Source organism: Lichenostomus cassidix, chromosome 9, assembly GCF_008360975.1.
Source record: "Lichenostomus cassidix isolate B80296 chromosome 9, HeHo_3.0, whole genome shotgun sequence".
Lineage (NCBI taxonomy): Eukaryota > Metazoa > Chordata > Aves > Passeriformes > Meliphagidae > Lichenostomus > Lichenostomus cassidix.
Genome location: NC_139490.1, coordinates 14,680,115 through 14,705,511, shown reverse-complemented (window position 1 = coordinate 14,705,511; position 25,397 = coordinate 14,680,115). Strand labels below are relative to the sequence as shown.

Here is a 25,397-nt window from a genome sequence, read left to right as displayed (position 1 = left end):
CTTTGTTTTGTTGTACTGTATATCCCAGACTGAAAAGTATTGATTAATGGATTTTATAACAGATCGTAAAACATTGTAACCTGTTGTGCAATATAGCTCTGCTTTTCTTAAAAATTAGACTTCTAAAATTGTGTGTACTTAATTTTTTGTATAACCTTATAGATTTAATCTGTGGAACATTGTTAGGTATTAAAGTTCAAAAGTTAAAAAGCAACAGTCATTAATTGTTATTGGTAAGTGGTTTTGGGGGCAGGTAGCTATTTTTTTTTTCACTTACACTTGGCATTTTCATGCTGAGAAATGGGTTTGTTTGGTTTTTTTTTTAAAGAAATGTCACTTCCAACAGTAACATGAAAAGGCCAAGAGAAAGCCTATTTACCAGGTTTCTTTTCTCCTTGAGCAATGGGGGTTTTCCCTGTGTATTCTTGCAGACCATATCAAAGCATATGCAAGCTGAGGAACACGTTAGATAGATGTCTTTTATTTCTCCATTTGTGTGTGAGTTTTGTTTTGACCTTATTCTCACCTCATGTTTTCCACAAATAAGAATGGAAGTAGCCTTGTGAGCTTTTTCTTCCTACCCTGCTAGAGATAAAAAGAGCTTTAGGAAGCACAGTACAGCATTCACTGTCCTGTTATTCCCGTGCTGGGCTGCAAACTTTCTAGTTCTAAAGCTTTCCCAGGTAGTAACATCATCTCAGAATGACAAGGGCTTTATAATCCCTTTCACGTTGAATCCTTGTATGACCACTCGTGTATGAAATGGTGTTATTCTAACAACATGCTAGTCTATATTGTGCATGTACATTGCAGAAATGTTAATTCCACTGTAGCCAAATGTTTCAGTGGTATCACTTATTTTTTGTATATTAAATTCTAGAATGCGGTTTGGATGAATATGGGCTTTTTTGCCTTCAAAGATGCAACTGTTTCACTGCAGAGGAATAAAGATTGTGTATTGTAAAATAAGATGAACTTATGTAACTAAGTAGGTTTTTTTCCTTTTATTCACATAATCAGATTGTTTTACGGGGTACTGCGGATATGCCTGAGCATTAATCAAAGCTATTTTATATGTATGCAATCAGATATATGATTTAGCAATTCTGATTACCCCATATAATGATATATTAGCCACAATAACCATCAAAATGATAAATTTTAACTGGCTATATTTGACATTCAGATGAAGATCTTAAGCATTTATTCAAACTTCTTTACTGTTGCTGTATATGAGATATCAACAGGATAAAGGAAAGTCTTGAAAAATACAGAAATGGTTGGTGTAGGCCTGCCTTAGAAGATCATCTGGAATCTGAGATTTAATTTGAAAAATAGTGATTAAAGTAAATGCAACTCATTGGGAGTTACAAATACTTAATGCTCAACTTTAAAATCTACATTTTAGTACTGAAATACTGGAGACATCTAAAGTTAAACTTGATGTTGAGAGATGTAAACCACTGTTGCCAGATCTAAGATTTGTAATAGTAACTCTGTGTGTTTCAGTCAATATATGTGAGTATTGACAGTTAACTCAGGTCTTGCTTTTCATTTTCCTTTTTGGCATGCCAGTAGAAAAAAATAAAGATCTGTGGATTGTGGCTTTTATATACATGTGTATGTGCATGTGCTTATAAATGTTCACCTCACTAATAAAAATAATAACAATTCCTTTGGCTGCTGGGTATGGCTGCAAGTGAGCCCTGTTAGTGTTCCTTGGATGGGAAGGCTGCACATTCTGAGCTCAAGTGGCTGGATATGTGCACAAACCATGGAAAATATTTCAATCAGCACTCGCAGTCCATGACAAAACCAATCTTTTAATTCCAGTTATTAATGCTTGTTTTGACTAGAAGGGGAATGAATGTGTCCTGAACCAATAGAAAATGAACTGCCTGTTGAACTTGGCTCAGGGAGTCTAAATATGCTGAGGTTTTGCAGTGCATGTTCCTAATTGCTCCATTAGTTGAAGGAAAAAATTGTACCACATTTTAATTCATGGCAAAAATGATAATCAATTTTTCATTAACTTGAGCATTCAAAGAAGTAGTCTTCTATACCTTTTTTTGTTTTCTACTCTTTTTTTGTAATTTATCTCATAAAAGTAGATTTCATGTGCGAATATGTGCTTGTGAGAAGGATTCTAGCTTTTTGTTTTTTACTCACTGCTTGTAGTGTGAGGTTTTCCTGCAGGATTTGATATTAATATGATGACATGATGAAACATCTGTTTTACGTTATATGGGTGCAATGATTTAGATAATTAAATTATTGTTAACAAGCAGTTTTCTACTGTTAGTCTGTGGTTTGAGTAGGTTACAATTCATTAAGTAGGTTATAAGTAAGATCTACCTGCTTTTTCTTGAAAAATCTTATTGGTGATTCAGGGGTTCCCTATCCTATAGGAAGTATTGAAAGCCACAGTTGCCATTCCTTTCTAAAATGTAGTTATTTCTTCCTCCTTCTAAAATTATCTCTAAAACTGGGGGGTTCCCCTCTATTTTTTATTAAAATTGTAATACAAAATAAAGTTGTTTTCTTTTTTAGGAAAACACTAACATAAATAGAAGTATTACAAGTATAAATTACTATGTTTGTGAGTTGTATTGTCATACTGATATTATTTCTGTCCATGGTTCTTGCTGTTCCACACAATCAGATGTTTTTACACCTCCTCACCTCCTGTTAAGAGCTTTGCTGCTCCTAAGTATTCACACATTATTATTTTTCTATTAATTCTCTACAAATATATATACACACATATATATATACACTGGAAGAAGAGATATGTATATTCTGGATATTCTAGTTATCCACACTGATTTATTTGCCAACTGAGGGTTCAAATAAAAAACTCCTCACCAGATCTATGGTTTGCTGCTAAATATTTGGTACATTCCTGCCAGTAAAATGTTTTCCTGTTAAGTATTGGTATTTCCTGTCATTATCTCCTGGTTTTCATTCCTAAGATTGTATCTCTTTTCATGTGATTGGGATTTTTAGAGAATTTTTTAGTAAGGTGCCTGAACTATTAACATTACCATTTGACTAAATTTATAGGAGCTACCATACAGCTGTAAACATTCATATTTGTTTTGAGATGTTTTCTGTTCTTTTTGGGCAGTGAAATAACATATCATTAGTTTCTTTTCATAATTTCATAAAGCCAAGAGGATAGAGCAAGGTTTTGTATTTGGTTTTGTAATGATGGAAAATTAATTGATGATAGTGTCGAGCAAGAGAGGTCTACTTGTATTTCTGGATGAGCGAACATTTAGTAGAAGTCATCAAATATTCTCCAGCACTTGCAGAATGAAAATTTCATAGAAAAGTTAAAATTCAATAGATTTTCACAGTTAGATCATCATTAGCTTGAGACATTAATAAATTAAATACTGAAAATATTTTAGAATAGCCAAGCCAGAGCACACTCTTATTTCTAGAAATAAATAATTTCAGGAAAAACTCAAAATATCTGTGTGGTAGCCTGCTTCATCATTCAACAGGAATTGAATGCGCAGTGCAAATATTATTTATCATTATCATTCTTGGGATGAAAAGATTTGGAGCATCAGCTTGAATTAGATCAGCCTGACCATTTTTAGTTGACTGTGTAGATAATTTTGTACTTGCATATGGAATTTGAGGGAAATTACCAACTATATAGAACTGAGATGCTTGGAAAGCAAAAAAGCAAAGGAGAACTGACAGCAAACTGATTTTACAGTGTGATACAGCATGGAAAAGAACGCTGCAGACTATTGGGCTGCCTATCCAAAGACATGAAGGAAGATAAGGTGATGACTTCCTCCCCTACAGTTACCTTAGGAATATTTGGGGGAAAAAAGAAGAAAAAAAATCTTAACATCTTAACAGTAAAATTGTGTCATTTTCAAAGCTCTTTCAAATGTATTCATGCAAGCTTGAGTTCTATAATTAATTTTACAAAATACTTTGGAAGGAAAACTGCTGCATCAAAATAGGCCTATAGTCAGGATAGTTTCAACTTCCATGGAAAATAAGGGGGAAAAACCCTGTACAAATCTGGATGACTGCATTCATTTTGTTAGATCTTAGAAAAGAGCATGCAGCTTCAAAATGTACCACTGATTGTTCATTGAAAGCATAGAAAATTGAATTCAGGATTCTGCTTTATAATGAACCAGTAATTTTATTACAGCAATTTGATGAAGTAGATAAGTGATCTGAAGAAACAGTGTTAAACTCAAAAGGCTAAGTTCCAAGTTGGACACAGAAGCAGAAATAATCAGCTGACTCACTGCAGGATGGGCAGTAGCTCACTAAGTAGGAAGCTTACAGAAGGACAGTTTGGTGTTGTGTTGGATCACAAAGGAATGAGTCAAAAAATGCCATGTCCATGTAGAAGGGAACTGCCTTCAATTTCACGTTGGAGGTTTAACTGTACCTTTGTAAGATAAGAAGCAGAATTACAGCGCTCGTCATGTCAGAGCCATCATTATTTTGCCATATTTCAGCGTGTGACTGAAGTACTTTTTTCAGTTGTTTTACTAATCTCCCTTTGAGTAAAAAGCACAGTCTTTATGTAAAAATATATGTGGAAAATGCATCTGGACATTCATGTTAAATATTGTTTTCTCTCCAGAAACATAAAAGGAAAAAAGCTGACTTTTTGTTGGGTCATTGTTGGGTTTTTTTTAAAGATGTGTCTGAATAACTTGAGATATTGGAAAGAAATTTCAGGCTTTTAAAAATCTGTTGCCTCTTGGATTTGGTTTCATTCTTGTCCCAGTTCAGATTATTTGGTGCCAAAGTTCTGAAACGTCCTCAGTCTGTGCCAAGGTAACTATGACTTCCTGGAACAGCTTCCTGTCCCATTGCTCCTGAACATCATTTCCTTTCTGGAACTTGAGGAGAGTGCCAGGCTTTCTCAAATTTCACACAGATTTGAAACAGTAAAAATTTGAAACCCCAAAAATTAAAAATTGAAATTGTTAGCTTTGCTGTGCAGTCTGTTGATTTTGAGTCATCTCATTGGTTTAACATAATCATCAGTCTGTTGCACATAAGACAATAAGTAAATAAGGATTGTCTTTTTATTTAGACAATAAATTAATCAAACTGAATGGGTGCAGTAAAAACCAGATCTTAGAAAGGCTGTGTTTATTTTGCAAGCTTTTCTTTTATAATAAACACAGTGATCCAGGTAATTCGATTGCAACATTGCTGGGTGTTACACACTACTTCCAGAATTAAGTATTGGAAATGTGAAACCTTTGCTTTGTGTTATGATTTGTATTATTTTAGTGTCTAGAAACTTTAACCACAGTCTGGAATCCCCTTATGCTGGACTCATTGCCATTCCTCACATTTTATGTTTTTGACAAATGACAGGAACACAGGGAAAGAGATTTTTTTCAATATTTTTTGTAGATTTTGCAGCAAGGAGCTGTTAGAAACATGGGAGAAGAAAGAGGTGACTTCAGCTTGCTTGCTAGGAAGCTCTTCCCAGCTCACAGGAAAATATGGGAAATAGTATGGAAAATGTTAAATTAAAACTTGAATAGTGAATAACAGATGTTGCCCCTCTTGGACAGTTGGAGCCAAGGGTAACCTCTCTGTGCTGAATGAGTGGCAAAGAATTACAAGGATAGCCTGGAAGTTGCAGGAGAATGAGAGGCAATCTGTTGGTGCAAAAGAGAGAAGTTGTATTGGAAAGGCCTTTGGGAGGTCAACTGTTCCAGCTTCCTGGTCTGTGCAGGGTCAGGAAATTGGGATGAAAAGATAATATGTTCAGAACTATGTCCTAGGAAGCTTATTTTTGTGGGTCTGAATACCTCAAAATTGTGTTCTCTATCTCTGTCAGAGCCTGGGAAAAGGCTGCTGCAATAATTCAGGAAGGGAAGAAAAGGATTTTAGCTTATGGGAAATAGAAGAAATGTTTTAAAGAGAAGAATAACTTTATTCTTATTGCTGAGGATTCTGTAGAAGCCCAGAATGAAGCCTGTCAATTTATGGGTGGAGCAATTAATGAAAACATAAGTAACAGTGAGACCTTATGAGGGAGTTAAAAACAGGTTCTGTCATTTTGATTCTGCTGTGACAACTGGATATGCTCTGAAAAACTTCAGAGACACAGGCTAAACTTGTAGTACAGAGAGTAGGACATGTCTGGTGCAGAGTACATCTACCAGCTGTATCAGGATGAGATTGCTCACGGGGTTTGTATTATTTTGAGGCTATGTGGGACAAGATTTCAAGAAAAGTTCTGTGTCAGACTGGCAGTTCCAGAGGACGTGGCTGTGCTGCTGTTCCTGTGGTGTGGCTACAAAGGCATTACAAATGCTGTAGCGAAAGTGAGTTCTAGTGAGCACAAGGAAAAGGGAACGGTGCAAAGAAAGCACAGGAGAAAATGGCAAGATAGGAAAATAGAGCATGTCATTAATTTAGAGATGAAGGCCAGATGGGAGTAGATGAGCTTGTCGAAGTTCTGGGCTTTATTTCAGTTTGAAGATAAATCAGTTGATATTGTGACTGGGGAACAACTGGGTGGAGAATAAGGGTGTAAAAACAGCTAAAGGAGAGGAAGAGAATGGATTGAAGAGAGATCAGGAAATTATTTTTCAGTATATTTGGAATTCACCTGTCATTTGCAGAATGTGAGTGGAGTAGAATGAGGTACTGTGGAGGGCAGTAAAGTTTTCATTAGTGTAACACAAAGCCTTAGATATTTTGGAATTTAAAGAAATCCTAGAAATAATTCAGTTGCATAATAATAAAGACATTATTTTGGCACAGTGCAATAATCTATTAGAACTAATAATGCCATGCTCCCTTTCTCTCATTTCAGCAGCATATTTAGGGAATTAAAAATTTGCCCAAATAATAGGAGTTTCATTTCCAGACTAATTCATGTGTAGGCTGGAATGCTGCTCTCTGTGGAATTATAGAATAGCATATTCAGATTTTTGAACAGGGGAAATATAACAGTCTCTGCACACAGGACTGCAAAGTGGAGTGTGGGAGGCTTTGTGCATCCATCCCGTGCCATGCATACGTGTAGGCTGAACTCAGCAGGTATCTGCATTGTTATGCCAAGCAAGGCATTTCTCTGACTGTAGTTCTGAGCATAAATCCTGCTCTCCAGGAGATGCAGGTGTTTTCAATGTGCATTTCAGAGTATTTTAGATTGCTCACTAGGTACTGTTCTTACTCCCCGTAAAAGAAGTTACACCTTTAAAGAAACAGCGAACAGAAGTCCTAAGGTGGACACCACTCCGTGAGCACTGTGTGTTTTCCCAACACTTTTCCAGCGAGCTGCTGTCCTGTGATGTGTCCCGGCACAAGTCCAGGGTGGGATTCGGTTCGGTATTTTGGACGAGCCCTGCCGCGAGTCCCGGGCGCTGCGGGCGGTTATGCCACCAGAGGGCGCGCCGGGGCAGGGCTGCTGTCACTGCGCCTCGGGAGAGCCCAGAGCGGGAATGGATAACCCGGAGCGGGGAACGGCTGGGATAACCCAGAGCGGGGAATGGCTGGGATAACCCAGAGCGGGAGATGGATAACCCAGAGCGGGGAATGGCTGGGATAACCCAGAGCGGGGAATGGCCGGGATAACCCAGAGCGGGGAATGGCCGGGATAACCCAGAGCGGGGAATAGCCGGGATAACCCAGAGCGGGGAATGGCCGGGATAACCCAGAGCGGGGAATGGCCGGGATAACCCAGAGCGGGGAATGGCCGGGATAACCCAGAGCGGGGAATAGCCGGGATAACCCGGAGCGGGGAATAGCCGGGATAACCCAGAGAGGGGAATGGATAACCCAGAGCGGGGAATAGCCGGGATAACCCAGAGCCGGGGATAACCCAGAGCCGGGGAATGGCCGGGATAACCCAGAGCGGGGAATGGCCGGGATAACCCAGAGCGGGGAATGGCCGGGATAACCCAGAGCTGGGGATAACCCAGAGCGGGGAATGGCCGGGATAACCCAGAGCGGGGAATGGCTGGGATAACCCAGAGCGGGGAATGGCCGGGATAATCCAGAGCGGGGAACGGCCGGGATAACCCAGAGCGGGGAATGGCCGGGATAACCCGGAGCTGGGGATAACCCAGAGCGGGGGAATAGCCGGGATAACCCAAAGCGGGGAATGGCCGGGATAACCCGGAGCAGGGAATGGCTGGTATAATCGTCTTTGCTTTTCTTCCTGTATTTCCTTTGTAGAACACCGTGTTTGAAAAGAAAAATATGCAATACTTAAACCCAGTCTACACTGGTTTTATTCTCCCAGTGTCCATTTTTCATGGGCAAAGCAGAATGGCAAGAGGCAGGGAGTAAGAAGAAATGTAAAGAGAACTTTTAAAGGTTCCTGTATTTTCATTTCAGCACTTATACAGCATTTTCCCCCAGTGATCCCTCCTCCTTTGCTAGAACGTGCTAGGATGTTGTGTGTGCCTGCACAAGAACAGCCAGGACCACATGTACTCTGAGAGCTTTGCTGTAGGCAGTGAATGGAGCAGTTTAAAGTATCCAGCTCCATTTGCAGTGTGCAACAGAAGTTATACCAGGGCTTTTGCTTCTCTTTCTGTTACCACTTGCATTGGAGTCATTGAGTACAGCTGCACTTAGGCTCCTGCAACTGTACATGCAGGAAAGTATAACATCTGGGGGGAGAATCAATGTTTCATTGTTCTTGTATAACTCACGATGAGTAGATGTTATATGACACAAAGTATCTTCCTAATCTTTTTGAGATGGTCCTGTCGTCTAATAAATTACATCATTTTTCCTTCCCCCTTATAATATTTCCACCTGATTCTGTTTATGGAGTCATTCTGAAAGAGGGAAGCATCTCCTGAGAAACAGGTTTAATCCTTATAGTACATCTGAAAGTTTTCTAAAATTGCATTTCTGTTCAAACCCCAAGGTTTCTTTTACTTACCTTGAAAACAGATTTGTATTTGTGATGTGATTTCTACATCCTAACAAGTTTTTTGCCATTAGTTTACACAGCTTGGTTGATTTCAGAGCAGCTGTATGAATTACACACCAGAATATGTGGCATTACAGCTGCTTTAAGTGTAGCAGAAAGGCCTTGGATATCATACCAAAAATAGCTTCTCAGATTTTTCACAGAAGAATATGTGATATCTTGCACTGGCAATGCTGGGCAAAACTTCTGCTGATCTCCTGTGTGTTTTAATTATCACTGTGTCTTTCAAAATGCGTGGGCTGCTTGCACTGCAAGTGACCTTCATACAAGGCCTCTGTGCTGTCGAAACACATTTTGTGTAGTAGAATAATCAGCAGTGAGTAAGCCAAACGATGATTTTAAGACTCTTCCAAGTAGCTATGTGACAGTAATGTGCTCTGGGAAGCTCTTATGGAGAATTTGCATGACACAACCACACCTGAAATGAAAGAGCCCCAAGCAAGTGGGCTAGGAACCTTCACACACAAATGTCAGCTACAGCTGCAGCTCCAAAGAAGGCAGAAACAACCGGCTCAGAATAAAAAACTAACAGAATAAAGGTGCATTTTTCATTGAAGCAACTGTTATAAGGCATGGTTGTTTATTGGGTCACACACATGGACTTGTCTTCTTTACTAGGGAAAGCAGATTTTTGTAAGGACTGAAAGAGGAAAAACAAAATATGTATTACTAGGAGGAGCAACATGTAAATATTACAATGTTTAATATGTTGGGCATCCTGAAATTGTGTTATAATCAGCACTATATCAGTTACAGCAATAGAAGAGGTTGTGGCTATTTTGTACTCCTTCATTCTGATTTCTGTTTTGTATCTGCATTACACGTGCTCCATGGCTTATATGAGATGCTTTGGCATGGTCATTTATAGAGGCTGATTAATACATCATTTACAATTGACTGGATTTAGGACCAAATAATACAGTGATTTCAGTATTTGGATATAATAATTTAATATTTGAAGAGTGTAGGAGTTTACAATTTTTTAACATGCCAAGTACTAAACTTGGATTTTATAAATTTATGAAAAACTATGAATGCAGGGCTCTTGTATCATTCTGTTTCTTTATAAACCAGTACTTTAATACTTAAATATTTGTTGATTTAAATTAAGATTTTTCTTTTTGCTCTACAATGATACACTAATATTCTGGAAAAATTCAGTGATTGTTGATCTTTAAATATAAAAAACACTTCCATATATATTTTTTCCTCTTTGTGATTACTTCATTTAAGATAATGACAAATACAAATTTTATTATGTGGCTAAAATACTGTATTAATAAATGAACAGAAAGTGTATTTTTGGGTAATGTAAGTTTATTCCCAACACATGACCCTGTAAGGACCTCTATAGAAGGATATATTGCAGATATCACAAGTGAACAACATATTGTTTATTACTGTAATAGGCAAATAAATTTGCTTTTGACAAAATACAAAGTGAAGATCTATGTATAGAGGGTACATATCTTTCAAAAAGAAAAAAAAGGAAAATTAGGGAAATCATTGCTTCAATAAATATATTTCACCAATAAAAGCTCAGCTCAAATGAGCTATCAGCAGCATTCCCAGCAAGAAGACATTTAGCCTGTAGTAAAGAACTGATGTGAAAATTTACGTGCACATTGTCTCCAGTAAAAAAGCTGATTTGAAGAAGTTACTGTGTGTTCTTACCGTGTGTTGCAGTTCAGTGCCACCTCAGTTGTCTTATGTGAGTTTTAAAGGCCATACATAACTACCCTATATGACGGCACTGATGTAAATCTTAAAGTAGTTCAGGGTTTCTTAAGGTTTTCTTTTCTAACTTGGCTCATTTCAGTGATCTATTTTAATGTATGTCCCTGCCAACAGTTGTAGAAGTGAAACACTAAGAAGCTGGTGAGTTGCAATATAGAACAGTACACATTCAGAACTTTTTGTTAAACCAACCTTGCAGCTAAAAAGAAGATCGGGATATTGATAGTTGCCTACTGAACTGTTTCCCAATAGTTCCTCAATAGAATAGAATAGTTTCAATTGCTTTTTAAGGAATTCCAGCAGCTCATAGCAGTATTAAACTAAGAACCTGATTTGTCATGCAAAGAACTTTAATAAAGCTAAGAGGATGAAAACTTACAGTGGCTTTTATTTGATAGGAAAATTAACATAAGACTCACCTTTCAAAGCTGAAAAATTTATGTCCTTTACCACCATACAGCACCTTCTGCATTGGTTACCAGGTGCTTAATGTTAAGAAAAATTTTTTGAATATTTTAAATTATCTTTAGCTATTTGATGCTCTGCAGTATCTAATTTTCTAGTGAATAAACTTCTCAAACATGATGAATCTTAGCTCATGGTGCACATTATGAGCAGCAACATGACTGTATCTATGACAGTAACAGAGTTTGTGAACAATTAAATTAAATTATGACAAAATTTAGTGTGCTGTAGTAGAGTTTGTTCCCATGGAAGGAGTCACTGGCAATGTTATTAAATTCTGCAATAACTCTAATTAGGTAAAGGGGACAGAGACCTCAAACTGTTTCTGGAAACATTTTCCAGTCACAATAATATTTTCCGTATGTTTCCTGTTTCTGCATTTATGGACTTTTTTACTTCAGGTGCATTAAGCGTCATAGCATTTATAATGCAGCCTGTGTATTGAGGATGGCTACTTTACATGCAGTTGGTACTTAAAAAAAATAAAATTAGAAATCATTGAAGTAGAATCACAGAATATTCTAAGTTGGAAGGGACCTATTGAGTCCAACTGAGTCACTTCAGAAATATATGAAAATTTTTCTTCAGATTTGCATCACAGAAATAGTAATTTTAGTACACTGAATTAATGGGATTATTATAGTAGCAGTACTTGACTAGCCAGGCAAGAAATACAATCACTTTCTTTTACTCAGTAACTAACCTTTTATCAGATTGAACACATAGTAGGAAGGACTTTATAAATCATTCATGTCCTGATCAAATTCTCTCATAGGACTAGTGTAAATCAGAGTAACTGCACTGCAGTCAATGGATTTTCACCAGTGTCAATGGTGAAAAGTTAAAAGAAAAGCAAGGGTAAGGGCTCTTAGTACTGTTCTAATATTCAAAGACTAGCAGTGTGCTTTTAATCACTGTATTTGGTAGTTCTATAGTAAAATATTTTAACTAATTTTAAAAGCATATTTCTAATAATTTATTAGCATTATGGAGCACATTCACTTTTCACTTAAGTGCAGCTCAATGTGGTTGGTTCCGTAAGAAAAACATCTTCATATTGTCACACAATAGAAACATAAAAACAAAAAGTTCTGTTAAAAAAACTTCTGGAATTTGTTCTATACTTGTGCTTCTTCTGTAGATTTTTCTTTTGGTTGCTTCTTTTGAATACAAGGTTGTATAAGTAAAAATATTATTCCCACCATGTATAGCAATCCAGCTATGTAAAAAGAAAAATCGTATTTTTGTGTGATGTCATAGATCCAACCTGGAAAATAAGGACAAAACATGTTTGTTACAAAGCCTGACGAAAAGGTACATTGCATGGGAAAATACAAAAATTACTTCACATTCCTTTCATGATATTTCTGTCAAATCCATAGATGCTTTCTGCAAAAAAAATATTTTTCAAACAAGTCATCACAGGTTTGATTTTAAAATCAGTATTTTGTAATCCCAAAACCATTAGTCCTTCCACCCTACCAGTGCCCCTGTCAAATGCCCAGTACTGGTTAGCTCAAATGCTGTGCCTTGTGCAAGCAAACATGTTCCCCATAGCTGTCACCAAGACTCACATACCAACAGAAAACTGCTCAAGAGATACAATCTCAGTACAGCAATGACTCTCATTCCAACCTCAATTCCTTTGCAAAGACACTTTAAAGTTACTCTGGGAAGCTTTGAGAACCCAAACCAGCAGAATTCCCTCACACCACACAGGTTGCACTATAGTGTACCCACAAGATCAGAAGTTCTCTTTACATCAGCTACTTGTATTCAATTTTCTTCATAACCAAAGACAAACACAGACAGTTTTAGCACACACTGGGAGGTGCTGAGGGGACATGGCAGAGTAAAACACTGCTACTTTTCAAGGAAGCTTTCTTCTCATTCACATCGCTCACTCAGTGATGGGAAGAGAAGGGGCTCTCGCTTTTCTGGGCTGCTCATGCTGCTGCTGGCTTTCCCTTCAGCCTCAAGCTGCCCCTGGCTGACCATGGCCATGACTGCCAAACTTTCTTACTGCTTTCCTCTGATCAGCACCTCTGTAAAAGAGAGGTGGAGTCTGGGATAGTACTGACAATCAGTACCTGTTATCTCTTCTGTACTCTCCTGCCTCTTTCTATGAGAAAATTTATAATGAATGTCTGTTTAAACCTAAGTAACTCTGGGGGTAACATACATACACTTCTCCCTTCTGCTGGGAATGGCAGTGAAGAGGTTATGAGCAGTGCAAAGTAGGTATTTCTAGCTGAAGGAAGGCAAAGCAAAGGTAGTTAAATCAACACATCCACTGGCAGCTTGGAGTGGTGCCAGCCAAACACACAGCACAGTCCCTGGGGTAATGCTGTGGTACAAACAGCTGCCTACCCCACGAAGTAATCACCATTTTTTCATGTGAGTAGTGGAATGAGTATGTATGGTGCATATACTACACAAAACATGAAAAAATAGGTTACACCTTTCTCATTTAAAGAAAAAAATTGTATGATACTATTTTAAGGAAACATACCATTGCAAGGATAGATTGTTATAGATTTGGGTTATGTCCAAGAACTGTAATTTGCAATGTGAGGACAGTGAGCCTGAACCCAGTGGATGTGACCTGCAAATCTGTACAATGTTAAGCTGGATGTTAGGTCCATTCTGGAGCAGCTGTGATTTTGTTAACTACACATGCTCATAGCATAAGAAAGTTTAATAATATAAAGAGTCACACGGTCATTACACAAACATCTGTTGGTTAGCAATTTGAATTTTTTACCTGCAAAGGGTGGTCCAAACAAAGCAGATATTCCATTGGCACAAATGATGATGCCATAGGCATTTGCAAGGTGTTTAGTTCCAACTAAATCTTCAGTCACAACAGGCATTAGAGAAAAATAGCCGCTAGAAAATCCTATTAGAGCACAAACCACAGCCAGGCCAACGTATGTTTGCATTAGTGGCAAAGTAAGAATGCAGGTGACCAGCGTAAAGTTAGCCATGAGGAAGACATTCCATGTGCTGATGCACGGGAGATCAGAGATGATTCCAAGGATCACTTTACCAAAAATATGAACAATGGCTATAATGGATGTCAAAGGAAATACATTGTCCTGCCTAGATAAGTTGTACTGCTTGACTATTTCTGGAAGGTGAATAAAGGGAATGACAAAGCTGCTATAGGCAAACAAAGCCCAAATGATAAAGGCCACGAATACTCTATTGGTAAACAGGGATGCAGCTCCAAAGTAGCTGGAGTACCAGAGTGCAAAGCCCCTCCTGACTGTAACTGTCAGCTGGCTCGCTGTCTTAAGGATGCGCAGTCCATACATACTCCTTCCACTTCCAGATTTACCTCCAGTTTCTATGTGCTGCACACTGCCATGCACTTCTTCATTTGCTGCCTCTTCTTTTTTCTCTGGTTCTTCACTGAGGACTCCATTAGATTTTATAGTCTCTGTAGAATTGGATGGAGCTTTTGCCCGATTTTCTTCACTATCACTTCTCACCATGCATTTTTCATGAAGGACTTTGGGAGAGAGTGGTCTCATCAGCGCCCCACAGACACAAAGGTTCAGGGAGATGGCCCCCTGGATGAACATGGCATTCCTCCACCCAAAATCAGTGCAGAGGTACTTCAGTAAGGCAGTCATTAGGAAAGCTCCAAACCCTGTTCCTGTGGTACTGAGCCCTTGTGCAAGTGCTCTTCTCTTCTGAAAATACTGCCCTACCATGACCACTGCAGGCAGATAAACCATGCCACTTCCAATGCCTAAAAAAAAAAAGACCAAAAAAACCCCTAAATAAATCTGAACTTTTTGCCAGCAATGTAAAAAGCAATGAAAAACAAATTAGTTCTATTCCTAACTTTTATGTAAGCATAGTAGTAAAACCAGTAATATTCAATTCTGATGTTACCTTTCATTTCTGTCTTGTAGTGTTTTCCAAAATCTGCAATAATCATTCCAGTGAGAATACAATACTGATATTAATTGCTGGAAAAACTTAACACATGGAATTTAAAACCTTTACCTCAAGTCAGCATGACAACACCGGAAAGTTACAAATGTCCCACAGCCAATCAGTGACAGTTACTATGGGAACAAACGTAGAACAGCCTGCTTTGAAATATCTGCATTTATAATACCCACATCTGATGGTATCTGCGATCTAAACTGCTTAGTGAGCACATCTTGCTGCTTTCACCTAAGATCCCCAGCACTGCAGATTCACACTGAGTTTCTGTCCTTGTTCAGTAACTGTGGAGCCATAGTGACAGTGACATGTATCTGAGGAGTCAGCACGTGGGGTTGGTGTGGTGGTAGGACCTCAGGTGGCTTCCAGACTGGTTCTCTTTGGGCACTCCAGGGAAGTTCAGGGAGGGCCACACAGTAGCTGCTCAGTCCAATAAGGCAGATCTCTAAATCTGTAGAAAACTCCTTACCTGTAGTTAAAAAATGGGGTATTCACAGCATATACCTTGAGCAGAAGGCGATGAGTTGTGCAAACACATCATTAGAGGTAACAGTTCACCGTTTTTTCTCACAGCAAATTCCTCATAGAGGAATTTGGACTGGAACAGGTGTATGTAGAAGATGCTTCTCAAGTCACTCTGATTATAATTCAGAAGTGTTTTGTGGCTTAGAAGTTTTCCTAAATCGATGCTAACGCAGCTCCATGCAGCTACAGCATGATCTAGCTACAGCTAGGCCGGAGAAAGCCCTGATTGCAGAAAAGCCTGAAAAAAAGGCCCTCAACATCACAGCAGTGACCCTGGCTGGAGCTTACCCATTTTGCTTGTTAGAAGTATTTCTTTCTTTCCTAGGCAAATACACAATTGGGCTTTTATTTGGCATAAGTGTCCCTCCCCAAACCCAACCCGAGACTCAGGGAGGCCTCTCTACCCCTCAGGAGACCTCCTGCTCCTGGGGCTGCTGCTGGCTGCCATGAGAATCAGCCCAGGAGCTGCTGAGGGGCTCGGGCTGTGAGGAGCTGGGGAAGGGAACCCTGAGCTGAGGGGCCCGGGCTGTGAGGAGCTGGGGAAGGGGAACTCTGAGCTGAGGGGCTCGGGCTGTGAGGAGCTGGGGAAGGGAACCCTGAGCTGAGGGGCTCGGGCTGTGAGGAGCTGGGGAAGGGAGCCCTGAGCTGAGGGGCCCTTCGGGGCTGTGAGGAGCTGGGGAAGGGAACCCTGAGCTGAGGGGCCCTTCGGGGCTGTGAGGAGCTGGGGAAGGGAACCCTGAGCTGAGGGGCCCTTCGGGGCTGTGAGGAGCTGGGGAAGGGAACCCTGAGCTGAGGGGCCCTTCGGGGCTGTGAGGAGCTGGGGAAGGGAACCCTGAGCTGAGGGGCCCTTCGGGGCTGTGAGGAGCTGGGGAAGGGAACCCTGAGCTGAGGGGCCCTTCGGGACTGTGCTGAGGCTAAAGAGATGAGGGTGGGATCATAGGGATGAACTGAAGGCAGCAGCCATGAGCAGCGCCACAAGCACAGCGTGGAGGCCCAGAAGTGACGGCAGCAAGAGGTGGCCACTGCAAGAGAACAGCAGATTTTCATCCAGCAGCCATGAGAACTTGGAGAGACTCCCCTGGGGAATGCAGGGCCGAGGTGATGGTGAGCAAGGGGATGGGAGTGAGCGAGAAGGAGCTGAGGGTGAGTGAGTAGGTCATGAGGGAGGGGACAGTGAGCAGAGGTCTCATGGAGCTGGAAGGAACCTCCCAGGCACCTCTACACTGTTTTTATGGCCAGAATTACTCCTGCAACAGCACCTCACTTCTCCACCTCACATAAAAGTCTGTCTCTGATTTTTTTCTGAAAATAGGGTTTTCACTGCTCTTTAAATTCTCCATATAATCTCTGCCATTTGTTATTTTTTGTGTGCTCTTTCTTAAAGGCAGCAGGGGCTGCAAGAACTGTGTAGATTCCCGGCTGCTTGATTATATTCAATATATATGGAAACAGAAATTCTGAAAAAGGCAGAATCCTCTCTGTGATCATTGTTCTTTGTTCAGGAATTTACAACATTACTGAAGTCTATGGTATGGTGGTATAAAGGGTCATCACAGTGATCTCTGCAAGTCTCAGTGTTTCTCCATCCAGAAAGGTAGATAAAAATTTATGTATAGAACTACTGTAGATTTCTATGAAATTCTATGAAACAACAGTTTAAGAGAATGCAGGGTATTGAAGCTATTAGTAATATTGCAAACAATCCCTTTTTTTCCTAATGTTTCCCTCTGTCAAATATAACACAGATACTGCCTCATTTGCAAACATAACTGGCCACGGTATCTGTGGAGTAAGTAATATTTCAAAGCCCTTTTAACTGTTCAGTGTTGCTCAGATAGTAATAAAAGCCCAAATTTTGTATTTCTTACATGGATAACTTTCACCTTTGTGTTTCATATCTATTAACAGTATCTCTTTTCAGAAATTAACAGTAAAAAAAGTGGAGTAGTGGTTTAAGTAGATAATACTGGGTTCTTCTACTTAACTTACTTCAAGTACCTAAATTTTTTCAGAAGAAACTTATTGCTAGAAACTGAGCATTCAGGCAGTAAGGATCTGTTGGTTTTGAAGGAAAATGCCTGAACACTGACGCCCTTCTGTATTTTGATTGGGCTCTTACACATGTCGAGAGGTTTTCTAGACATCCAATTTCATTAAAATGACAAAACATTACTTCAGTAATTTTGGTTTTTAAAACTGTAGCAATATTAGTTGCTCTAAGTGGTTGTTGATACAATCTGAATAACCTTTATTAGAACTTACATATGAAATGCAGCCCCATGCATTATCCTACGTGAGGCTCGGATAGAGTTAATTTTCTTCCTAGCAGCTCCTATGGTACTGTGTTTTGGATTTGTGACCCAAATACTGCTGATAACACAGGCGTGCTTTAGCTATTGCTGGACAGTGCTTACACAGCATCAAGGCCTTTTCTGTTTCTCATCACCCCACCAGTGAGCAGGGGGAGCACAAGAAGCTAGGAGGGGATGCAGTGGGACAGGGGACCCCAGCTGACTGAAGGGACATCACATACCATGAGATGCTGTACTCAGCAATAAAACTGGGTGAAGAGAGGGGGGAAGGAGGACATTTGGAGCTGTGGCATTTGTCTTCCCAGACCAAGCCCTGCTTTACTGGAAACAGCTGAACACCTGCCTGCCCATGGGAAGTAGTGAATACATTCCTTATCTTGATTTGGCTTTGGCTTTATCTACTGAACTCTCTTTATCTCATTTTTGCCTTTCTGATTCTCCCCATTCTACTGTGGGAGAGTGAATGAGGAGCTGTGTGAAGCTTAGCTGCCTACCAGCTGTAACCCACTTCACCCTTTAAAATGGGTTTTGAAGCAATGCAGAGTTATCACAATCCAGTATTTTATTAATGTGGATAACAGAAACAGAAAACATCTGTTCCTTCCTTCCAAGGAGTGAAGTTAGATACATATATAATTCAACTTTAAATTTTACTGGTTAGAGTTTGTGTTACACTAACTCCCCTAATTAAAAATGTCCTCTAATATATTCATTTTGGTGAAACTGATAAAAATACCACCTTCACATGGCAGATTTAAATGACAAGAGAAGTCACTGGGCCAAATCCACTGAGAAAATAAGTTTTCTAGAAAGATAATAGGCTGTAAAGAGTGTAAAAGCAGAGCTGGAATAACTTTACAGTCTAGCTTCCCTCTTTACTCACTCAGATAAGCTTCAAAGGAATCAAAAATAATTGAAAGAACCTTCAGACATTAGTGCAGCTCTCACCAGCTGTCACTCCAAAGGTCAGGAAGAGGTAATGCACATTTGAGGCATAGGCACTCAGTATCCAACCCAGGGCATTCAGTATTCCTCCAATTATGGCTGTTGTGCGGCACCCACACATGCTGATGAATAAACCAATAAAAGGACCTGTTAAAAACATGAAAGAAATTATAAATTATTTATTTAATTCTGTATGCTCTAATAATTTTTCACCTTAAGTTTCCTAATGTTTTAAATAAAATGTTAAGCCTCGGGCAACTCAGTTTATTTTACATATTACTTCTTAAAATCCTGTAAAGAGAAATATAACCAACCGATTAAATACTTAGCAAATACCTGCAAGACCTAAAATCAAAATTGCCCCATGAAGAAGGGACAGTTTAAACAGACGAATAACTTGTTCCCGGTGTTGATGCTGTATGAGTGCAAGACTTTTTCACAAGTAACCAGAAGTTAAGCATTTTATTTTGTTTTCCATGGAATATTTTAGGCAGATCTAAACACAACTTTTTCAGTCTTCATTTAGGGAGCCATAGATGTGTATGTGCATATATACACAAACGTTTCCGCCAGATATTATTTTGGGTTGATCCAACCGCAACTTAGAAAATAAATTTTAATTCAGCTGCCAAACTGAAATATAAACTGTGTGAATTCAACATTTTCTCCTCCCAGATGGAGTATGGGGAGGACCACAAGCTTCACAGATCATCTGTTTTCTTAATTCTAGTGAGACCTGGAAGTCACAGGCTTCCTTTCCTCCTCCAGTCTCCTGGACTAACTGTTTTCCCTGTCATCTTCCCTGTTATTCCCTTTCTCCATCTAAATTATAAAATTTGTCCTGGTGACTTTAAAAGGTCAACTCAGGACAACTGTAAGAAAATACTTCAAGGACGAATTGCAAACATATTCTAAAAATCTATACAGTTTTGAAATATGTGATGTTGGCACATACCTACAATAAGTGTGATGCCCATGCTGAGGGAGCTAACCCATGCTGTTAAGCCACGACTTTGATTAAATTCTTCAAGCCATTCCATGTTGAGTATTCCAAGGGCCATTTGGGAACCCATGATAAGTATGTGCACAAGGAAAGAGGAAAGTACAATCATCCAAGCCCATCCTCCATCGATGTTTGGATTAGGTTTAATTGGCTTACTTCCAACTTTTGAGTCATCTCCAAAATCATATCCAATATCCTCTCGACTAGCATACATTTTCTCCACAGTATTCTAAAGCAAATGTAGTAAATACCTAAAATATACATACAACATGATCAGATTTTGTAGTTTGGTTATAGTGAATACCATAAATCACTATCATATTTCACCACTGTGGTTAGTGCAGTTGTAGTGAGTACTGTGGTATCATTGTTCAAATGTAAAATGTCCATGTTCAAATGAAAATTGTCCAATTTATTTATTTCTTTGTGTACCTTATTACCACAGCTATCTATGCAGGAGTATTTACAGGCTGACAGTAGGCTGCATTATTTCCATTACTATATATTTTACTTACTTTTAGGTGGCTGAGAGCACTCTTCATGGGTTGACTGTGATCACAAAAAAGACTGGTCTCTCTCTGCATAAGATTTCTTTCTATTACCTTCTGCTGTCCCAGCAAGATGATGTGCCTTTGTGTTCAAGTTCATAAAGCTGGGAGTAAAGAAATTAAATCCTGAAGCAGCAGGTAGATGAAGTTACCACATCTTTTCAAAGGAAACCAGTTTGGGGATGTCTTTCTTCCTTAGCAGTGGAAGAACAAGAATGAAGACAGCAAAAGATAAAGAATTAAGATTCTTAATTCTCAAAATGCTTTGCTTACATAAATCACAACAAGGAGATTGTTACTACCTCTCTGGAAAGCTTTTTACCAGAGTCAATGTGACAACCGTTTGCTATTATGCTTTCAGTTTCCATAGTATTAATCCACATAATCCTACTAAAAACAAAGAATTCTTTCAAATTAATGTCAATGCCTATCAGAATCAAACTGAGTGGTGGAGTTCTGTGCATAGGTGTACATGGGATCAGGGTACACTAGCTTAATTTGGTTACTGCAATTTATTGTTACTCTAAGTGAAGATTGCCACACAAGGTGAAAATAATTTCAAAACCACTTTTAATTGATTAACAGTCAAGGTGCAGTATGCAGTCATCCCTCCATCTGATTTCTGCCGCAACAGATTCAAACATTACCCAACTGTGGAGCACCACATAGGTTTCCATGGAGACTAGAAATGCAATGATACAAATTACCAGAGATGGTAATTTTTTTTCTTCTTCTCCAGAGAAATAAAAATAAACATCAGCTTCACAACAGTTGAAAGAGAGAAGAAAGTTATCAAAAATTGTTTTAAAAAGCTGCTTGCATATCCTGTGAGCTCTGAGAAGGTGTGCCTCTGGGCTGGCTCCTCACTGCTGCAAACAGGCAGTGAATGGACTAACCCAGACTGTACAAACTGAAAAATTGTTTTTAAACATGTGAGTACATTTTGCTTCTCAAGTTACTGCATTTCCAAAGTGTTATTTTCTTATTGCTAGACAAACACACAGAGAAGGCCCTGAGGCATTCCACGGTAATCCATAGCCTGAGTCACAGCTGGCCAGCCCCAGACACCAGTGAACACCTGTTGATCTGTGCAGCCTCTTCTGCCTAAGTTCCCTTTGTAGTCAAGTGCCACCTCACCCTTCCTTGCAATGCAATTGAATCGTGTAACTAAGGGCAGCTGGAGCACGTAGGTTCTCCCAAGAGCACAATGATCTGCCTCATACAGTGAGCTGAAGCTAAAATACCTTGCACTCCTGGTAGCAAATTTTTCATAAATGGATGTTCTTTAGTGACTAAGTTGTCACCAGCCCTGTCTTGGCCATGGGAGGTACTGGTGACACAGTCAGGAAGAAAAGAACTGTGCACATTAATCACTAGCAGCAAAGGCAGATAGCTGTGATCAAATGGTGAGTTGCCAGTGGAAATGGATATTGAAAGGCATTCCAGGCTTTTCCTTTCCAAACAGAGAAGCAGAGAATGGGGATGGTGCTTAGAGGTCCTTCTAGAGGTCCTGCAGGGTGTTTGAGGCAGGACAGGCAGCAGGGGAACAAATCAGAGCCATGTGGAGGTGCTGACTGTTTTTTTGACCATAAAAGGACAGCCTGGTCACAATTATTAAATTAAATTATTAATTAAATTAAAGAGGACAGCCTTAGTCATAATTATACCTCCCCCTTCCTCTACAAAAGGTAGGTCTTAAAGATGACATCTCAGCCCTTTCCTAACAATGTACTTGGAGCCAGAACCTCTGCTGCTGTAGGTTACAGGACTACTTATGGAGGATTCAGGCCACTCACAAGGCAGACAGACTAGCTGCACAAAGGTGATAAACACAGTGAATAATCATGCTAATGGGAAATAATAAGAAGTGGGAGAATGAAGGGAAATCGCAAGCTGTTGCACATGCTCTGTATAAGATTTATGAAAATGTATGAGGGATATTACAGTGCATCTTAGATAATGGAATACAAAATTATGTAACTGAAGATTCAGAGTCAAGATTAAATGTAAAGCCTCACCTTTCTCTCTTATGCTTTTGACTGGTTTTGTGCACACCTGAATCCTGATACTGGATACAAAAAATTTCTTTGGACAGGAAATAGGCACATCTTCTACATATTTTTAATTATTTGAAGAAAAATAATTGATATTGAGCTGAAAAGTTATGACACTCCTCTTTGCAGTCTAACTGACAGAACGGGCTTAGATTGAGTAGATGCAAGTTAATGTCATGCTTGTATCAACCCCCACAAATCTTCAGAAAATGCATATATTTTCCATTTGAACTGAATTCTTGCTTATTATTACCTTCATACTATTCACTGAGGTCACAAGTTCAGAGTGAATGCACTCAAAAGCAGGAGAGGTCATCTCCAATAAGTGCACAAACTCTCAGGCTCTGGATAAAGCAAGGACTGGATGCCTGGATCCCCTCCCCAGGACTGACTGATCGCCCCATGGCCCATTGTGCCCAGGAGAAAGGCACTTACCTGCCTTCAGTCTTCTCCCCACACCACAACACTGCCAAGAAAGGCTCACAAAAGGCAGGGGAGCCCAAGGGACTCTTTGCAATTGGGAAATCCTAGAGAAACTGTAATGAAAACGACAGCAGCTGACTTGTGCAGCCAGCCAGTTTCCCCAATAAGCAAGGCAGTGAAGACCGACTCAAAGTAACAGTCTTTGAATACAGCCTCTCTGAAGTAATTTCATTTAAAGGCCGGAGAAACTGGATTCTTGTTTGGTCACCTGGAGAAGAACTAGATTTTTTTTCCAGAAAAGCCTTTTAGACTATATGCACACAAAGTACACAGAGCTCTTAGAAAAATGGCCCAAGCATTAGTGCCTGCAAAGATGCTGAGCTTTTTTGAAAACCTGACTCATGAGCTATTTTAGGGACAAATGCAGGTGCTGTAATAAGACCAAAGTTAGTAGCAAAACACCCAAGTTCCATGTACCATCAGTGGAGCCATGGCTCTTCAGCTTGCAATTCAGCTAGATCATCAAAAAACATCTGCTCTTGATATAAAAAGTCCATGTGATGAATAATTTACATATATTTGGTCAACCTCTTCCATTTGACTGCCTCAGTGTTAAAAATTACAGAATAAAGTCATATTTTAAAGGCACTTTCAGTGGATAACTCATAAATGCACTGTAAATAGTAATGAGTTTTACTTTGCAATATGACCAGTAAACATGCCACACGTAATTATTTGGCTGCTGAAGGCATATAGAGGAAACATTGCTAAAAACATGGTTTATTTTGGTTGTCATATGTTTTGGCAGTCTGACTTCACCTTGCTAACATGCTGAGCACTTCAGCTGTCAGCAACTTCACGGAGATGTGGACATTGGCCACTTCGGCCAGTCAGAGCCCCAGCGCATAACACTGTGTGCCCAGCAAGGAACACAAAATCAGGGAAATTACATGCTTAAAAAGCTATACTAATTGCCAGGCTCACAAGTTTGCATAAAGTGGGCAGCAGTTCCGTTTCCAGACCGGGGGTGCTGCCCTGCTGCCCCTCCCTGAGGGATGTTTCCCAAGCCCTGCTCAGGCAGCCTCCCCGGGAGACCTCTCGGTGCTGTTGTGCCCCGGTGTGACCCACGAGTGGTGCCATGTCCTCGGGGACGGCGGAATTGCCTCAGATGGTGGACATTTTTCTCCTCTTGGTACCAAAGGAATGGGCAGCTTGCATCAGGGGTGCACTTCTATTTTGTACAGGCTGACAGCCAGTTTCGGGAGCAGCCCGAAGGCAGGGGATGTACTTTTTTCTCCCAAGAGAACAGCTTTGGGAGGTTCACACGCACCGCCTTCCCAGCACTCTGGTTCACCTAAGCGAAGCAGAGCTGGGGTGGGGACGGCCGCCACCGCCCGGGCGGCGGGGTGCCACAGGGACGGCTGTGTCGCGCAGCCCGGGGCCGGGGCGGGGGCGAGGGCTCACCCGCGGGGCTGCGGCGGGGCCGGGCGGCGTTCGGGAGGCGGCGCGGCCGCGGCACCGCCCGCCCGCCGAGCACAAAGGATGACCGCGAGTTACCCCGCTGCGGCAGCCGCGCGCCTGGCCCGCCGCGCCCGCCAGAGGCCGCCGACCCCGGCCCGGGAGCCCCGCGCCGGGACAGCCCCGGACAGCCCCGCACGGCCCCGCACAGCGCAGCCCAGCGCGCCTCTGCCGCGGGCGGCGCGGCCCCTTCGCGTTCCCCGCCCCGTGCCGGTGCCGGTGCCGGTGCCGTGCGGTGGCTCCCGGCTTCTCCCGAGGTACTCACCGCGCTGAGCTCCGCCGTCCCTGCGCGCCTCTGCGCCGAGCCCCCGCTGTCAGCCCAAGGCGCGGCGCAGCTCCGCGCTCCGGGACCCGGGGGGCTGCTGCGGGCTCCGGTGTCCACCTGCGCCCCGCTCCGCTCAGCGCCCGCGCCGGCTCAGCCTCGCCCCTGCTCGCCGCCCGGGGGCTTATTTTCCATAGGAGTGCGGCACTGGTCTGGGGCCTCCTGCCCCCCAGGCAGCTCGTCCTCTGCACCGCCTTGTCTCCATTCCCTGCAATTTCAAATCTCCACGCTCTTTCATTCCTGCGATACCGGCTAATTCTGGTTTGGCGGAGCAGATTTGCAATCCTCTCACATGCACACTCTTGTGGCTGAATGAAGTTTATTGCTGCACAGGTTATGGCCGGAAATTTACATCCCAGAGAGTCGGAGGATATTATCCAATAAAAGCAGCCGGTATCAAGATTCTAACGACCGTGAATTATGTTTATTTAAGAGTGGCTGGTTGAATTTATGTAGCCAAACCACCCTAACAATGCACCTTGGAAAGTTTCATTATATGGTACCTTATATGTGCAATAAATAATTTTCAAAAATATTTCACCCTTGGGAGAAGAGCTGCAAAATTACACTAGTTTTTCACACCATTATCCACTCCTTAGTTGTATCTTTCTGAACAA

General features: G+C 40.9%; 2 protein-coding genes across 4 annotated transcripts; one reads left to right on the top strand and one right to left on the bottom strand.

Annotated features, from left to right (window-relative positions):
* Positions 1–4,699: 4,699 nt before the first annotated feature.
* On the top strand, positions 4,700–10,008 carry FBXO36 (F-box protein 36; the record flags this gene model as incomplete). The annotated part of the gene is given in 3 exon segments (XM_085069562.1): positions 4,700–4,800; positions 4,802–4,937; positions 9,326–10,008. Coding segments are annotated over 3 exon segments (417 nt in total), but the record flags the coding sequence as incomplete, so codon positions are not given.
* A 259-nt stretch (positions 10,009–10,267) lies between these two features.
* SLC16A14 (solute carrier family 16 member 14) lies at positions 10,268–25,138 on the bottom strand. 3 transcript variants are annotated; one of them, XM_085069559.1, is made up of 6 exons: positions 24,724–25,138; positions 20,431–20,657; positions 19,868–20,166; positions 18,916–19,059; positions 13,935–14,927; positions 10,268–12,437 (listed from the first exon to the last, which is right to left on the bottom strand). In XM_085069559.1, exons 3-6 carry the CDS (start codon positions 20,127–20,129, stop codon positions 12,289–12,291), a joined length of 1,548 nt encoding a protein of 515 aa, XP_084925685.1. In that variant the 5' UTR covers positions 20,130–20,166; positions 20,431–20,657; positions 24,724–25,138; the 3' UTR covers positions 10,268–12,288. The 3 variants fall into 3 exon arrangements, with proteins under 3 accessions (XP_084925685.1, XP_084925686.1, XP_084925687.1); XM_085069560.1 differs by having other exon boundaries at positions 20,431–20,653; XM_085069561.1 differs by having other exon boundaries at positions 20,431–20,567.
* Between the last annotated feature and the right edge of the window lie 259 nt (positions 25,139–25,397).